Genomic DNA, 18402 nt, shown 5'->3' with positions numbered 1-18402 from the left:
TTTTTTTTCTTATTGCCATTGAACTGGCAGGTAAAAACAAAATGGGGCTGAGCTGAGGGCATTCTCGCTGTCTTTGCGCCTTACAAGTGCTGCCCCGGCGTAATTACTTTACTCTGCCGGTAGGGGTCGCCCGTCACCTTTGGGAAGCCCAAACCGGCTCTGTATGAAGTTCACCCGAACTTGTACGTTATACTATTACAATGATATCTAATACAAGTGTTATCATATTATAGTCACTGGTACTGTTATGAGTTCATGTGTTAATATCTTTTTTTTATTCTGGTCTTTGTTTGAGTAACTGATATACCCTGCACTCGTACACTGTATTTAAAAATGCTATATATATATATACACACATACATACATACACATACATATACATACACAAATATACATTTATTTATATTTAATTTATATTTATTTATACAAGAGCTTCACAATTAGAATAAAACTTCTGATGTGCTTTTTAACAAATCTCAAGTTGGTAGTAATTAAAAATGCAGGAGTTCCAAACTGAACTATTTGAGAACATTTTAGATAAAGATCATTTCTGGCAAGTGAAATGCAGAATCCAGACATACTCAGAGGTAAGCTGACATGATAGTTGTCTGTATTACAAATAAACAATATAAGCACAGAAAGAAAGAGATTGATGGTGGGAAGTATCATAGCTGCCGTCAAGCACCAGAGAAATCAGGAAATCCAGGGAGTTTGAATGGGTATAAAGATTTATTGCAAGCTTAAGGTCTCTACAAGAATTTGAACTAGCAGTTAAAGTAATTTGGCAGTAAATAAGGAAGTCAAGGTGGGCTGGACTTAGATTGCTTATGGGCGCTAAGAGACTGATGATGCATTTGAACCCTCCCTCAACCTGCTCATTTTCTACAGCTGCTGAGTGTACCCTTCTGCTACCCTTCTCCTTCTGCCCATAACTCAATCACCTATTTAGGCAATTTTCTGCCAGAGGTATGATCCAAAAGGCTTTTGTTCTTGACTCTTAGTGAAAGCATGAGAACTCTGTACTGAAGACATTTTGTTCTTTTTTCCCCACACTGATATCCATTAAGAAAATAGAACCATAAATCAAAACATTGGTAACATATCTGGAGAACAAAGTTTGGAGAATTCATCCTCACTCAAAAGTGTCTGTCTTTTCTGGGGACAGAGACCAAAAATTATATTAAAGTTGGAAGCCTGGAGAGCTTCAAATCTTGGATAATCTTTTCTGACATTGTGGCTCTAATAAAAGTGTTACCAGCTATACATTTCAGTCTTTTTTCCCTTCCCGAACGAACTAGGCTATGCTTGTCTTTTATAGTCTTCAATACAAAAATGGAGATACTGGTAAGTTTTTATCTTTAAAAAATGAACAGTATTTATTGGCTATAAATACTTTCTTCATCATCACTTTTTCATTAGTGATCCATACTCCTTCATTGTACAACATTATAAAAGTCACATGTCTACTAATTCAGACATTTAATAAAACAATCATTACTACTTGCATTTTTGAACATTTTAAGGTTAGTCTATTACAAAGCAATGGATAGAAATTAAATATTAGGCAACAGTTGGGTCTCCTAAGAAAGCCAAACATGCCTTATCATATTCAGCATTCTAAACCAAGAACAACCTTCATGTGTACAAGAAGCTCCTGTCTCAGATGTGTGTCTGTCAAATTGTGAAAGGTTACAGATGCGGAGAAGAAAAATACATTGAAACGGGCGTAATATGCCAGAAGTCTTAATTTCATCTAAGCTTGTAATATAGCTTTTATTTTAACATAGATAAGATTGCAAAAAAAAAAAAGAGAGAATTCATTTTTGAGGGACCTAGAGGAATTGTTCTCTCATACTCCAGATAGGTCTTCTTGTTTCCTATCTCAACTTCTAAATTTGCATATGGATTCTTGGCTAACCCGTAAGTGTTAAGTTGTAAGTGTATAAGTTTTGGTTTGTATCTCTCAGCCTTTCTTGATATGAAGGAATGGCAAAAGAGCAAGAGAAAGAGTATACCCATGAGAACTGTCCTAAGTATTGGCACTAAGTCCCAAAAAAGACCTGATATGTGCCAAATGATGCCCAAGAGTTTAGAAGTATTTCAGGATGGAAAAAAAAAACTGATTATCAAATATTGCATCACAACTACAACAGTGTAAATATCCATCTTTCAAATAAGAGATTCACAAATTCTTCCCCAAATACCCAAAGTCATCTCATTTGAGATCAGGCGTCTCCTTTCAGAGATCTTGCATTTGTGTTACATGGCCTCCAGTTCTCGCTGTTTTTAGACAAGAGTTGCAACCCTAAGTTGCCAAGGAGTCTTGCTAGTCATTAACTTTTACTTGTTACTGATAAGTAAATGTTGCTCTTCTGTAAGAAAGTTATTGTTTCATTCTACTTTACAATTTTCAGTCAGAAGGTCTCTCAATGTAGATGTTCAGTCCATTTCCTTAAGAATGAAAAGTAGGTCCCAGAAGCTAGTCATCTTTAGTTAGCATCTGGGCAACAAATCAAATACGCACACAAAGCTCCCAATTATCATCTTGACTCTTTGTAAGGAAACATTGTATTTCCTAATTTGTATGCAGTATATGTTTGTCCCTTAACATGCAAATTATAACCAAATGTATGTTCTTTGGCATTTTTTTGCTGTTACAGAAGTACCTTCCTCCGTGTTGCATTCAAAATACTTTTAAGGTTTGGGGGATGCAGGACAACAATTGTCTAATTGTACCATCCCTTCCATTCCAGTCTCAGTTGTTTGCCTGGAACATTTTCGACTGTCTTTTATGCTTTTCAAATTATCAGAAAGATGTTTCCTGAATTTTTTTGTGAGAAAACAATAAATGATAGGATCCAAGACACAGTTGGCACCCAGAAGAACAAGGGTAACCTGGTGGATATCATTTAATAGTTTTTGCCTTTGGCAGCTTATGTCCCACATGTTCAGAACCATCAAAGTCCAGGGTAGATCCACCATGTGGTGGGGCACAAAACAGAGAATGAAGACAGTCAAAACTATAGTCACTAACCAAAGAGCCCGTTGCCTGACCCGAGTGTTCCTCCGAGTTTGCGCTGGTTTTGAAAGCAATGTCCGGATAATGAAAGTATTGCATACCAAGACAAGCAGGAAAGCAACGAAGAAACAAATACAAATAATCACATGGAAGGCAAAAATAGGAGTTGTATTACCGGTGGTGTCATAGCGTTCAAAACAGCGAATCAGATGCCCCTCAGCAGTTGTGCCATCATCAACTAAAAAGTAGATGGAAGGAACACCTATTAGGACCCAGATCGCCAATGTAACATAAATTCCTCTTCTTCGTGTGCTGGATTGAATGGTTGAAATGGGCCTTGTGACGGCTTGGTAACGATTGTATGTTATGACTCCCAGGAATGCCACAGAGCAGTACGTATTGACGAAAAATAAGTAGCCAGCTATATTACACAGAAAGCTGGGCATGATCCAGTTCCCTTTGTTGTTGTAATAAACAATCCACATTGGCAGTGTAACCAGGAAAAGTAAGTCAGCCGTTGTTAAGTTGACTATGAATATTTTTATTTCATTTAATTTCTTCCTAGCATAAAGCCGAGTGAAAAGCCACAGCACATAGGTGTTCGCTACAAAGCCCAGAATGAAAATGATGCTGTAGTAGACAGTAAACAATAGATATCTGAACTCAGAATCCACATGACATTCCTTAGTCTGCCCAAGAAGTGCAGAGAGGGTTCCATTTTTATCAAGTTTGGTGATCATTGCGGTAGACATGGTGTCCTCATCCTGGGAATAAAATGACAAAAGGAAATAGTTAACACAAGAGAAGAAAACAACAGAATTTCTTATAGCTAACTTGGAGCTGGCTACGTCATTAACACAATCTCATTTTCCTCACTCACACCACTTACTGTGGAGCAGTCCATTGCCTTACCCTCTAGGAATCCCCTTTCTGTGGATTCTCTAGGAATTGTGAGGGTTTTTAGCTAAACCTGTTATCTGAGAAATTATGTCTTTCCATGTTTAACTACTTTCGCCTGTCAGGAGGTTGTACTTCGAGATTGCTCCTTTGGCAATTTACATTTAGCAACTGGGTTGGACAGTCCGCCCTCAACTCTTGGAATACCTCTATACCGATACCCTGCATTTATTCAGCATTTACATTAATCATCCATTTCATTCTCTCAAGTGTGATCCCATTATAAGCATTCAGAATACTCCATTTTTTTTACATTAGTTCAAGTAAACACATCATAAAGTTTAAGAATCGGACTAACTTTTTGCTTTTTTTTTAGCTTATTAAGTAAAATAATTACAATTAAATGTCTAAAGTTTTTGGAGATCTTCCTAAGACACTGCTTGCTTGGTTCTTACCATCTGTGTATCTTCAGTTTTTTCAGGGTAGGACTGGATGGAATAAGAATGAACAGAGCTGGTTCATTACCAGGAAATTACATGTCTTACTTCCTTCTCCTTGCAATGTTTTCTAAAGCTCATAAGGGGTTATAATAACAAGGCCATCTGTGCTCAACAGTTTCTCACTTTTTTCCACACAGTTCTTCATATATGATTAAGGCTACTTAATCTGTTGTTTGTCTGATCTTTTTGTCTGGGAACCTGTGGCAAATTAAGGTATTCATCATTCAGCAGACTTACGTATTAGTGTTCTCTTTTCACTTGACTCTGAGTTACCCTAAGAATAATGAAAATCTGGAGCTCAAGCTGCATTAGTTGCCTGCAAGTTCTGGCAAGGGGTGGAAATGAGTGGAGGGGAAGGAAGTGGAACTACAGTATATAAGAAAAGAGGAAGGAATCTGAGCTTTTACTGAGAAAATCTAACCTGAGCAAAGGTTAAAGTTTAGCACAGCTTAATGCTTTTCAGTCATGGTGTCTCTGGCAAAAGCAAGGCTTCAGCCACTAGTAATAAGAGAAATGTTCTTAGAAACTTTTAAGAATACCGTCCCTGTCCTAATATTCCTTTTTACTTACTCTTTTCATGTATCCAAATTGTGTTTATCCTTTTATCTGTTATCTTATATATGATTGACAAAATAAATAAATAAATAAATAAAAATAAATAAATAGAGGTGAGCTTTGTGCAGGAGATTGTGTCAAGACTGGGTTTTAGAGTCGCTTTCACTGAGGGCTGGCTAAGACAACGTGTGTCAACCAGGAGCTTCATCTTGAATGTGTAGCTCTTCTTCTTTTTTTTTTTTACCTACACAAACCAATTGTATAATAACTAAGAAAAGCTGTTCTATACTTTTACCCAAATTATGTAAATATTTGCAATAGTTATTCGGACCAAAATGGTTTTCTGAGGATAATAATGAATGTTATAAAAGTCATCCGGAAAAGCAAGCGACACTGGTTTTCCTTGATGCCCAAAAGGCCTTTGACAATTTGAATTGGAACTTCATTACAACATAATTAAATTATATGGAATTGGGGGAAAGATTGGGAAAACATGGTGGGGAAAATATATTCCAAACAAACAGCCAGGGTAGTTATAAATGAGGGGTTGACAGAAAAAATGATATTACAAAAGGGGTTAGGCAAGGGTGTCCCCTTTCTCCTCTTCTATTTATTTTATCACTCAAAACTCTTCTAATGAAAATTAGGGAAGATCAGGAAATAAGGGGCTTAAAAATTAGGAAGGAAAAATACAAGACTCAAGCATTTGCCGATGACATGGTATTCATTTTGGAAGATCCATTAGAAACGGGTTCTAAATTGATACAAAAGATAGAAGAATTTGGTGAAGTAGCAGAACTCAAAATTAATAAGGATAAGTCGAAATTAATAACAAAAAACCTTACAAAGGGTCAGGAAAAGGAATTGGAGGAAAAAATAAAAATGAAGATAAAATAAAATAAAATATCTGGGAATTTGGCTTACAGTGAAATGCTTCTCAATTAAGGAGGACAACTACGATAAATTGATACACCAAATAAAAAAAGATTTAGGATATTGGGAAAAATTACAAATCTCATTTCTAAGGAGGACCACAACAGTGAAAATGAATATATTGCTGAGAATTTTATTTCTCTTCCAAGCGATACCATTAAAACTAGGGAAAACATTCTTTCAAGAATTAAATAAATTAATTTCCAAATTTATATGGCAAGGGAAAAAGCTCAGGATTAAATTAAAACTTTTGCAAGACACAAAGGATAGAGGGGGATTGGCGTTACCAGAATGGGAAATTTATCACCAAGCGGCGAGTTTAGTATGGTTAAAAGACTGGATGGAGCTGAAAAATAACAGAGTACTAACAATAGAAGGCCATGACCTGCAAGCAGGGTGGCATGCATTCCTGTGGGATGAGAAATATAAATCACATAAATATTTTCAAACACATTTGATCAGGAATGCATTGCTACAGATTTGGAAAAAAAACAAAACAAAAACACTACTAGAATCACCAACAGAAGCATTGATATACCCAAATTTATTGGAGAAAAATAAGATAATTAGATATAAGGAATTGGTAAATGATCAGGGAGATTTGAAAACGAAACAAGAATTGGAACAAGAAATTGGTAGGGTGATGGATTGGTGGACATTTGCACAAGTGCAATCTAAATTTGTAAGAGATAAAAAGATATATGAAATACGAAAGGAGCCGCAAGAATTAGATAAAATTATTCATGGAACAGAGATAAAATTAATTAGTAATATATACCAATATCTATTGAGGTATAAAATGGAAGAAGAGGTAGTTAAGGATACTATGGTTAGATGGGCCAAAAATTTTGGCTACAATATAGAATTGGGGAAATGGGAAAAATTATGGGAAATAAACATTAAATTGACTCTTTCAACGGCATTCAAGGAAAACCAGTTAATGTTCTACAGATGGCACTTCACACCAGTACGACTTGCTAAAATGTCTCCGAACAATTCTCCAAATTGTTGGAAATGTAAAAAAGTCCCCGGAACATATTATCATCTCTGGTGGACATGTCCCAATGCGAAAAAATATTGGATTAAAATTAGAAGTTGGATAGAAGAGATAATTGGCTATAATGTGGATTGGAAACCAGAAACGTTTTTACTGGGGATATTGAACAGAACTTACAGCAAAGAAATTAGATATTTGATTCTGCATATAATTACAGCAGTAAGGATAGTCTACGCACAGTCCTGGAAAAGTGAAAAAATCCTGGACTGTGCGGAGATGGATAAATTAACGAAAGAAATAAAAGAAAAGGAAGATACAGAATATTATCAAGTATGGACTAAGTGGTATGAGTGGCTCGAGATTAGGGGAAGTAAATGTGAATAAACAATGGAGAGAAGAAGGTGACAAATGTGTAAAATATTGTACCGGTAAATGAAGAAAATTAAAAATAAAGAGATGATAAATGATAATAAAGGATGGCAAAAATGGGGAATGTATATAGTAGAAAGTAAGAGGAACGAAACTGATATGTAATACATATCATGTGTTTGTGTTTTGTATGTTGTGTTGTGTTGTTGTAAAATCAATAAAAATAAATATTTGTGATAGTTAATTTCTTTTTTGAAACTTCAAACACACAGTCCTAATGGTATTGGTATCCTGATTTTATAGTTTGTGCCAATTATCTAAGTTTTGCTCAATTCTTATAACACATAGATAAAGCTGTGACCTCAATGGGATGGCTATAATTTTACCCTTGAATGTTATGTTACGCTGGTCAGTGACTGAAATAAAGCGCCCATTGCCAAGAAGATGACTCATATCCATTTGAAAAGATCCCACAAGTTACATGGCTGGGAGCCAGACTTAGATTGATTTGAAAATCTATGTCTCATTCTATGTTGCATAAAATATTTCTGGCATTTTTGCAGTCAAAATCTTTTCAAAAAGAATTTTAGGCATAAAGTTTGCCAATATTAGCATTTTCTTAGGTTGAATTCAAGTGACCTCTGATTACCATTGGGTCCAAACCCACCAGACAGAAAGCTTCCTTTAACCAAAGATTTAAAAAATGGTACCAAGCCTTACGGACCACAGACACCAAACCCACCTCTGGCAAGATGGTAATACTGTAAGAATAGCTCTCTTAAATTTAGATTGGACAACTTCAAGGAAATAGAAAAACCTCTAGATAGCTGAGATGTGTTGTGCAATATTGGACAACGAGGACTAGAATAGCATTGGTGTTATAATTAAGATAGATCGATAGCATTTAGATAGCATTTTTGTTTGTCAATTGAATTTTATAACTTCATGAAAATGCAAAGACTTCCCTTTTTCCTAGCTTTTCTTCTAAGTAGAAAGAACCTCAAACTCTCTGTGCTATACATTTTCTTCTCTTGAAAATTTAGCAATAGGCTGATCTTTTTTTTTAACTTCCCTGGGGGCAATATTTCAGTTATAATGTTCTGCTGCCTTCTTTTTACTCACTTCCTCCTCCTAGGCAAATAAGTGCATTAGAAAGAGTTATTTAACTTTTATCAAATTAGTGTCTTTTTAACTTCCTTATAATACAGCTTCAAGTGATATTTTCTAAATATTTTTACTTTATTTTTCTGGGTGCATCTGCAATTATTTTATATGGACGGAAGTGAAACTGGTGTGGGCATTCTTGAGAAATTCTACATAAACCACAAAAGGAATTGGGCAACATGAACCAAGATTGAACATAGCTACAGATTTGTTTGTGCTTCCTTTCTCAATTTTCAATTGATTCTTGCTTTTTAAAAAAAATTCTAAAACTATTAGGCATCTTGATTAAGTCTAAGGGCAATCATTCTCCCCTACTTGAGAATAAGCCTTACTTAATAACACATATGCAGAACCACTGTTAAAGATTGTGTAAAGATTGTGTGGATGGGCATTTGCCAAGGTGTGGAACCTAACGGGGCCCACTTCTGACCTGAGCCATTTCAAGCAAAGTATTTCCAAGCATCACTGACTGCTGTGAACATTGCAAGAGGAGAGATGCCTTTATCTGTGAACTAACAGAAAGAAAGGAACTGTGTGTCTTGAATGACTTAGTTTGCACCTCCAGAGTAATCTTGTTGTTTTCAGTTAAGGAAGGTTATTGGCAGCGTTGAAATGAAACTCAACTGCTAATCATATTATAGGTGGAGTGCTGGGTGACTTATCTTTTATTACATGCAGTATAATGCCCCAGGTATTGTGCTGATCTTTCATTTCCCAATGAGAGAAGTTTCTGTTGGCAGCAGAAATTTGGCGCTTCGCCCAAATCATCATGAACAAACAAACGAAAAATAAATCCAGAAAAAAAGATCCATGGTTAGGAGCATTTAAATAGCTTCTTAGAACCCCAGAGGGAGAGAAATCGATCAAAACATATCAAGTTTTATATCAAGTGAGAAGCGATGTGTTTGGCCCAGTCTGTTATTGAGGCTGACTGATGAAATAAAGCAATAAATTGTGGTGGAAGGAAAGTCTGGATTCTTGAGAGGCTGGCGCTGCACTCCAGAGGGCAAAGGGGTAGCAAAGTATGGAGACCTTTCTTAAGAGAATGAGGATTAAGAAGGCTCCTCCGTAGTGATTCCAGAGTGTATCTAGTGGTGGGATCCTTGGTGCACTCTGTACTTGGTAGGTTTTTTCCCCAGGGGTAGTATTAGCCAGGGGTGAAATGCTCCCGGTTCAGATCGGATCACCTGAGAATTGGTAGCAAAAATCCCTGCGCCCCCCACCATGCCCAGCTGAGCCGCACGATCATCAGAGGCTTTTTTTTTTAACTTTTAAAAGCATTTTTTCTACAGCCTCTTCCACCAAAAAAAATGCTTTTAAAAGTAAAAAGCCTCTGATGATCGGGCGGCTCAGCTGGGATCGTCAGAGGCTTTTCAAAGCATTTTTTTCTGCAACCTCTTTGGCCGAAGAGGTGGTAAAAAAAATGCTTTGAAAAGCCTCTGACGATCCCAGCTGAATTGCCTGATCGGCAGAGGCTTTTCAAAGCATTTTTTTGCAAAGTCTTCAGCCGAAATCACATTACCCCACCACCACCACCACCAAGCCACGACCACAGAACCAGTAATAACAAATTTTACATTTCACCCCTGGTATTACCTTTGCTACCGGTTCGCGAATGGGAGCGCACGCGCCACCTCCACGCATGCACAGGACCTTCTGCGCATATGCAGAGCATCAAAAAGGGGATGTGATGACATCCGGGTGGGTGCGCAGAGCATCCCACAGCCACCGCTACCGGTTTGCCCGAACCGGGTAGAACTGGCTGAATAGCACCACTGTTTTTTCCCCCCATCAAACTACATAGCATCATCAATGCTAGAAGGGAATGGGGCTTGCTCTCATTTCATATTCTAGTGGCTTCCCTTATCAGTGTTAGTGGAGGTGGTCTCGGTGTTCCTAGAAAAGGTTGTTATTTACTATTAGCTTGTTAGTCTGAGTTGGTGGTTCCTTGGCTGGGGCATTGTTTGCTGCTTAATTGTTGATCTAATGTTAATCTTGCTGCTAATCTCTGCTTATCTGAGTGCTGACTCCTAGTGAGGAGGCTTTTTGTTTCCTTTTTGGCTTTTTGATTGTGTCTTTGGAATGGCATATAGATGTTGTTTATCTCTACGTGCCTGTTGATGGCTGATTTGTCTCTAAATGCCAGGCTTCCAGGAGTTCTCTAGTATTTCTGGACTTGGATGCTCACAGTTTCCCAACTGAAGCCATGATTAAGTCTACCTGTATGTTGTGAAATTAAGGAATCTCCATCATGTTTTCTGACTATTAGTTGGTGTTCCTGGATATACATTGCTAGTTTTCTGCCCTTTGTCCTACATAGTTGCTGTTATAATTTTTACACCTTATCTTGTAAATGAGTCCTATTTTCTTCTTCTATTGGTAGAATATCTATTATTATGCAAATACAGCAGTTGGTTTAGTTTGGCAAGATTCTGTTTATAGACTAGGAACAATAAATACTCAGATGCATCTTCTTTGTTCCTGGGAGGGGAAATAGATTAAGCCAATGTGAGGATACTTTTTTTGTTTCAGTATATATGACCACACATCTCAGCATCACAACTCCAGATAGTTAAATAACAACTACTATTAATATAAACAATATAAACTACTTGATAATAATGACTTTTGTTTGATAATGGATTTAACTATCGACAAACCACTTAGAAGTTACACCTCTCTGTTGATTTGTGGGAGAAGTGGTGCAAAGTATTGTGCATTAATGTGAGCTCAAGATTTTAATGCCCTTTGTCAACACAGCTATGAAGATTTCAGTGGCATATGTGGACTTGTCACTCTAACATGTTTCACAGGTTTGGTGCTAAAGAAAAGAAAAATCTTGTAAAGGGATAAATTTTATGCAGTACTTCATCAAAATGTGGCACTTATATTTAAGAAATATATAAGTACATGGAAAATAGAGGTATTTATGCCTTTATGTGGCCTTTCCATGGCAGGCCTTTATTTTTTGTTTATTTTCCTCAGTGGGTGCATTTATTTATTTTTTTGTACCTTCATTTTGATGACTAGGTGAAACCGAAACCACAATAATGTTTGTTCTGCCATTTTATATTTAAGAACCCTTGGTATCTTTTGCTGTAAACTTTCTATATTAAGTCACTTATTCAGATAATCTTTGTCTTTACCCAAGCTGAAGAGATCCTCTTTTCATCCTTGCGGTCTTTTGACTTTATGGCATCCTTTCCCAATCTAATGTCTTTCTGCTAATGCTGGGTTCCAATTCTGAGCATCATGAGTTATGGTGGCAGGGGATGGAAATATGATGGGAGTCCCATAATCAGCAATAGGGCAGGGCAGGACAGCTGTTCTAGAGCATTGGTCCCTATTTGGTTGGCATCCAAAACTACAATCTCAAACTGTCCAGGGCCAGTGAAATTACAAGGCCCTCCCAGATATTAATTCCCACCCAAGGTGCTGGACTCAAAACCAGGTGACCATGAGTTTTAGTCCTTCTTTAGGCACTGAAGTCAGCTGTGTGACTTTCTGCCAATCAGTTACTCTTTCTCAGCCTTGTAGCTTGTGATTGTGTGGAAAACGGGAAAAGCAAGAATTATGTACACACTGCCTTAAGTTGTAAAAAAATAAAGATGGAGCATAAATCTAAATAACAAATTAATAGTGTCATTCAGGGGCAGAGTTTAATAAGGAAGAACTGAATACTTGTTCAGTTCAAGAATAAAAAACTTTGGACTGTGGAGTCTTTTGTTCTGAATGCGTATCTCATACTAGGCTCTGCTTGGTAGATTTCCACATGATAATAACTTAACAGAAAAAAGGAATATACAGAATTTGCAACAACTAAGTGACAGCACTTATGACCTTTGCTGGGCATGATCCAGCAGAATTCTTTTTTAACTTGTGAAAATGTAATTCCACATTCTTGATAACTTCATTGATATTAGATTCTCTATTTTTAGTATAATTCCACTGTAAATTTGCCAGTGATGTAAAAAAAAACCCAGTTACACCCTTTCCTGATCTGGTTGACTTTTTAACTTCCTGGTACTGGAAACAAGTTATTTTGAATGCTAACAGGATGCAACATAGCAACAACTTATTGTTTGCCAAATTGAAAGAAAGATAGTGATTGAAGACATGGCAACAAAAATTGTGCGAATAGGATTACAATAAACTGGATCACTGCACAAACCTATAATACAATATAGGAAGCCTAATCCATTTTTGTCGTTGTTTGTTTTTAATGCAAGGTGGACTTAAGGCATCGGAACTCAAGGTTTCCATATATGTTTGCTATAAACCATCTACTTCTGTCCTTAGAGACCAGTTGTATACTGAAACTGCAAAACCCAAAGTCCCAAGGCTGTAGTCACAAACTGGTTGACATTAATGAATTGACATCTTTGAACGCAAATCTGCAGAAACACTTTCCATTTAAGGTAACAGTGCCCTGGTAGGATCTTATGGGTACTGATTAACCTTTTGTTAAATATTATTTCATATTTCTGCCTGCCCAGCTCTAATCTTGCCAAGCAGTTATGGCACATGTCTGAAAAGCCCCATTGAAAATTGTCTACAATATCATGATTTTCGGAGACATTGTGGACAGACACAGTGGTTGACAACTCATAGCTGACCTGCCTACTTATGATCATTTTTTTTTTTCTGGAGAAAGACAGCACCGATGCCAGAGGAGCCAATCAAAAGGAATTTTATCAGAAGCAATGCCATAGGTACATGTCCAAATAGGAATCGTTGGATATCTACTGTGGCTCATAGATTCTCACAATCACTGCCAGCTCCTGGAGATTTCTGGCCATTTGTTTGTGAATTAGCATCATTTGAAGCTAGAAGCAGGGGTGGGATCCTACCGGTTTAACAACTGGTTCACTAAATGCGCACACGCTGTACACACATGCACAGTTTGGGAAAAACTCACCTTCCGCATTGCTGCCGGTATGGAAAACAGTTGAGGCGCGGCAATTGACTCTGCCGCACCGATCAGCTGGACTTCGGAAAAAGAAACATAGGTGAGTATAACGCAGGGGCAGGCGGGCCCACTTCAAAATTGGAGCGAACCGGTTCACTCACGGCTGAAAGTCGGAGCTAACAATTCGCTCGAACCAGTCCAAACCGGTAGAATCCCACCACTGGCTAGAAGGTACAACAACCAGTGGTGGGTTCCTCCTGGTTCAGCCCAGTTCGGCCAAGCCGGTAACGGTGACGATATGACGTCACCGAACCGGTTCTCTTTGTCCAGGAGCTGGGCCCTTCCGCCCGCCACCGTGTTATTCCTACCTTATATTTCTTTATTTTTAGCCCAGCTGATAGGTGTGAAAGAGTGAATTGCCGCACCTCAGCTGGGCATATTCCTAATGCACGGGTGCGAAGCGCGTGCACGAAGAGAACCAGTAGTAAAGCTGGTTAGAACCCACCACTGACAACAACTGCCTTCTCATTCTCTTCTATGGCTATTCTGATTGTGTAGAAAGAATATAATCTAAACAATGAAGCAGCAGGCAGGAAAGGCTGGATCTCCTGAGTATAGATTGACCAAGATTCTCCAAAATTTGCAACTGAGCTTATTTCTATTATCTACTATTTCATAATCAGAATAATTATTTTTATTAAAATATTTGTTATTGAGCCCAACCCCATGATGGATATTTCCGTACAAACAGTGGTGAAATCCAAATTTTTTTACTACCGGTTCTGTGGGCGTGGCTTGGTGGGTGTGGCTTGGCTTGGCTTGGCAGGCATGGCAGGAGAAGGATATTGCAAAATCCCCATTCCCTCCCCACTCCTGGGGGAAGGATATTGCAAAATCTCCATTCCCACCCCGCTCTGGGGCCAGCCAGAAGTGGTATTTGCCGGTTCTCCAAACTACTCAAAATTTCTGCTACCGGTTCTCCAGAACCTGCCAGAACCTGCTGGATTTCACCCCTGCGTACAAACAATTCATTGGCAATAAGTATATTTCTATAAAGTTCTTCTGAGTTTTTGGGATTAAAAAAGCCTTGATAACAAAAGCTAGACGCTGTCCTAGCATACTTAAATAATTTCATCTGTAAAAGCACCCATCACTTACCACAGCAAGGAAGGATGTTCTTGGCTGAGTCAAAGGTTTGGCCACGATGTAATAATGTGCAATGTCCATCAATAGAAGGCCAATCTGTGGGAACGATGTCTCTTACATGCTGTGACTTGAAGCATTTTCACCTCAGGCTGAATTCCATAAACTCAACTGAAAATGACACAGGAAACCTACATAGTCGTTGGGAATGAAGAAACCATGGGTGTGTCATCCTCATTGCCAAACAGATGAAACATTGAGCAAGTTTGAGAGGAAGATAACTTGCTACAAAAAAACCTATAAGACAGCACATACTATATATTTTATCCCCAACTGGAATGAGGCGGGCAATCGAATATTTTTAAACGTGTGTAAATGTAGAAGTTGATGTTTCCAATCCAAGGAGCTACGGGATCAGCCCAGATGAGTATGACACATGTGAAACCGAACGGAGTTTGGATTTGCTTTAACTTATTTACATACGGTCAGGATGTGTGCAGTATGTAAAACTGAATTTAAATTCTGAATCATCGAAGGCTTAAATCGGGCCACCATAGACTTGCTCACCCTGTGCATTTTGGCAGTTGTTAATTGCTTTATTTATTTATTTATTTATTTATTTATTTATTTATTTATTTGTCGCATTTTTATGCCGCCCAACTCCCGAGGGACTCTGGGCGGCTAACAACAAAGAATAAAATACTGCGAACAATATCCCATACAAAAGTTTAAAAATAAAATATTAAAACCCATACACATCATGAGAGCAACTGTGGTGTTGTGTTTAAAATACCAGGCCAGAACTGGAAGCCCACGAGTTCTAATCCTGCCTGAAGCACAAAGGCAGCTGGGTGACCTTTGGCTAGTCACTTTCTCTCAGCCCTAGAAAGGAGGCAATGGCAAACCACCTTTGAAAAACCTTACCAAGAAAACTTCAGGGACTTTCCTAGGCAGTCTCCCAGAATCCGTCACAATTGAACAGAAGAAGAAAAAAAAATACACCACATGTTTGTTTATCTAAAAGGTGTTTGCACAGAAAGCTATGATGTCAGATGTATAAAAAAACAAAATGGGTGTAATGCCTGGCTTCAGCTTGATAGAAAGCCAGGAATGGCCCTATCATTAGGTAAAAAGAAGGAAGTCACCTCAGATGGCATTTTACTTAGAAGAAAGGGCTGTGCTCTCTATGCTATCTTAATGACTTCTGGCACGTTCTGTCACTAATGTTATACACACACTCAAATCACATGGTCCTTCCATTGAACGTTTTGCACATATGAATGGGACCGTTGATTTGTCATGGCAGGCAGCAGGGGTGTGACCCAGCCCTGTTTCAAGGCAGCTTTATCGGGTCCTTTCCATTATGGAATAAAAGCTGAGTTAGATTTTTTTTTTCCTTTTGAAGATATTAACAGGTTAGGGTACCATTTCTCCCCTCCACTATACATGAACAAACAATCCATCCTTTTAGGGCTGCACAGGTAAAGATCCTGTGGAAGAGCTCTTTCTCGATTCTGTGGGTGGTGGTGCATGGCCGTTCTTAATTGGTGGAGCGATTTGTCTGGTTAATTCCGATAACGAACGAGACTCTGGCATGCTAACTAGTTATGCGACCCCCGAGCGGTCGGCGTCCAACTTCTTAGAGGGACAAGTGGCGTTCAGCCACCTGAGATCGAGCAATAACAGGTCTGTGATGCCCTTAAATGTCCGGGGCTGCACGCACGCTACACTGACTGACTCAGTGTGTGTCTATCTTATGCCGATAGGTACAGGTAACCCGTTGAACCCCATTTGTGATGGGGATCGGGGATTGCAATTATTCCCCATGAACAAGGAATTCCCAGTAAGTGCGGGGTCATAAATTCGCATTGATTAAGTCTCTGCCCTTTGTACACACCACCCATCGCTACTACCGATTGGATGATTTAGTGAGGTCCTTAGATCGGCCCTGGCGGGGTCGGCCTTGACCCTGGCGGAGCACCGAGAAGGCCGTCGAACTTGACTAACTAGAGGAAGTAAAAGTCGTAACAAGGTTTCCGTAGGTGAACCTGCGGAAGGATCATTAAAAATTTAAATTTAAGGTAAAGATCCCAGGACTATAAGCCCTTAAAAAAATTGGCTCCCTTGCTTGGAAGAAAGTTAGGTTCTCTGCCTTGTTGGAAAATTCCCCAACTTCTTGACAACCATGAATGAGACATTAAAAAGATTCAACTTAAAAGAGGGACAAGACAGATACTCTGGTCTTGTGATAGCAACTACTAATGACTTTGTTACACAGAATGTTTTTCATGCTTGGTGCTGTCATCAAACATAAGCGTACGAAGATTGATAGTAGATTATGAAAACCTCAGTTATGATTCGATTAGGCACATCAGAAAAGTGTACAATCTATACAAGAAGGCAGCAAGCCAAGGGCAGCCTTGAAACGACAGGATTTCAAGGTTTCCTTAACATAGTTTAGATCCAAACCATTTGTCACCTGCTCCCATGCAATCTGTCCTGAAGTCTCAGCTCATTAGGATGGCATATTTCACAGATCCCACTAAGGAAAGGCTTGGAATCCATAGCCAATTTGGTCTTGTGCATGACAGGGCCCATATTATGAGAGCAATTGCTACTGAAGTCAGCTGCTTCGTTGCTATAATTTAATTATATTTTGTTAGATTTTTTTTCCTGAAAGTTTATATCTGTAATACTTTAAATATGTCATGGATGTTTTATTATATAGCTGTAATGATTTGGCTTTTCTCCCATGCATTGGGCCAGGATTGTAATTTAATTAATTCTGTTAGCAATAGGAATACTTGTTATTAGTGAATGAATGCCAACTCCAGTTATGCAGGAGAGGGGGGGAGGGCTGTGATATTCCCAATCAAAGGAAAGCTTGCTTATGCTAGAGAGGTCTATAGGATGGGTTTGAATGTTGTCCCTCCTATGAGATGGGTAAATGGCCAGCTGCCTCCCTTGTCGGAGGTTGACTGGGGAATAGACAAGTAAGGTTTCCCTTAGCTATTTCTCTCAAAAGTCTCAGCTCTGCCCTTCAAATGCACCCCCGATGAGATTCATTCTGCTAAAATGAGTCTGGAATATGCAGAGCACTACCATCTCCTCTAACTTTCAGATAACAAAGTATATTTGGCTTGACAACTTGCCAGAGGTGGGGAATCCAAGAATGAAGCTTGTCATTTCATTACATCCCCTCCCTGCTTCTTTCACTCATATTATTTGAAATATGCCAATGTAGCAAGCAGTGACCAAGTACAAAGATATCCATGCAGAGATCCTGATCTGTTCCGAAATAAAATTAAAAGGGACTTACCTCCATTCGTGGTTTATAAATTAATCCAACTAGCAGATTATGGGGAATGAGGACCTTTTCTTCTCATGTTTTTATCCTGGAAGTCCAGATGATCTCAATGTGGCTTCTTCAGAAGGGTCCACTGTGATTATTTTTAATCTTCTGGAGAAGAAAAGTTTCGGGTGAACACTTAAGATCATCATACTGTATTACGTTTGTGGAAGGAGGAGTCCATTATCAGATCACATGCAACAGAAGTGCTGGGAAATCCCAAAGGTCCCATATGTGTGTGTGTGAGAGTGCGTGCGTGTGCAATATATACATTCTGCAACTGTTTGAACTTATTTCTTAACAGCAATAGCAGGAAACAGACGCTATGAGTGAGCAAGGTGTGGTCGGTCTCTCAGGTGAATGAGTCAGATTCTCAAAACAGTTTAACCTAATTTTTACTTCGTGGCTTATCCAGGCAACAGCCTGATCTCCCAGCTAAGTGTGTGTAATAGAAATATAGAGGAGAATACCTGGTTGCAGAAAATGATTCTGTGAAATTTGCACTGTATTCTCTCGACTTTTATTTATTTGTGTGGGTATGGATATGTTTGCACAGCCTTTAAAAAC

At 38.5% G+C, this 18402-nt stretch overlaps 1 protein-coding gene across 4 annotated transcripts; it reads right to left on the bottom strand.

Moving 5' to 3' along the window:
- Window positions 1–395: 395 nt before the first annotated feature.
- Window positions 396–18071, bottom strand: PTAFR (platelet activating factor receptor). Of its 4 annotated transcripts, XM_034423607.3 has the most exons (3): window positions 17806–18071; window positions 14502–14677; window positions 396–3783 (listed from the first exon to the last, which is right to left on the bottom strand). In XM_034423607.3, exons 2-3 carry the CDS (start codon window positions 14568–14570, stop codon window positions 2695–2697), a joined length of 1158 nt encoding a protein of 385 aa, XP_034279498.2. In that variant the 5' UTR covers window positions 14571–14677; window positions 17806–18071; the 3' UTR covers window positions 396–2694. The 4 variants fall into 4 exon arrangements, 3 of the variants coding, with proteins under 3 accessions (XP_034279498.2, XP_034279501.2, XP_034279500.2); XM_034423610.3 differs by lacking the exon at window positions 14502–14677 and having other exon boundaries at window positions 17806–17995; XM_034423609.3 differs by lacking the exons at window positions 14502–14677; window positions 17806–18071 and adding an exon at window positions 13353–13399 and having other exon boundaries at window positions 2551–3783.
- Window positions 18072–18402: the final 331 nt, after the last annotated feature.

This window comes from Pantherophis guttatus, chromosome 10 (assembly GCF_059756535.1).
Source record: "Pantherophis guttatus breed Tessera chromosome 10, ASM5975653v1, whole genome shotgun sequence".
Taxonomy (NCBI): domain Eukaryota; kingdom Metazoa; phylum Chordata; class Lepidosauria; order Squamata; family Colubridae; genus Pantherophis; species Pantherophis guttatus.
Note: the sequence above shows the minus strand (reverse complement) of the source record. Positions and strands in the feature narration are given on the sequence as shown.

What these genes read in the sequence shown, in the direction of transcription:
- PTAFR (XM_034423607.3), bottom strand. Translation starts at nt 14,570, where the DNA reads ATGGACATTGCACATTATTACATCGTGGCCAAACCTTTGACTCAGCCA. An exon ending in GAACATCCTTCCTTGCTGTG is followed by an intron (nt 3,784 to 14,501) that starts GTAAGTGATGGG and finishes TTTTATTCCCAG; the next exon opens with GATGAGGACACCATGTCTAC.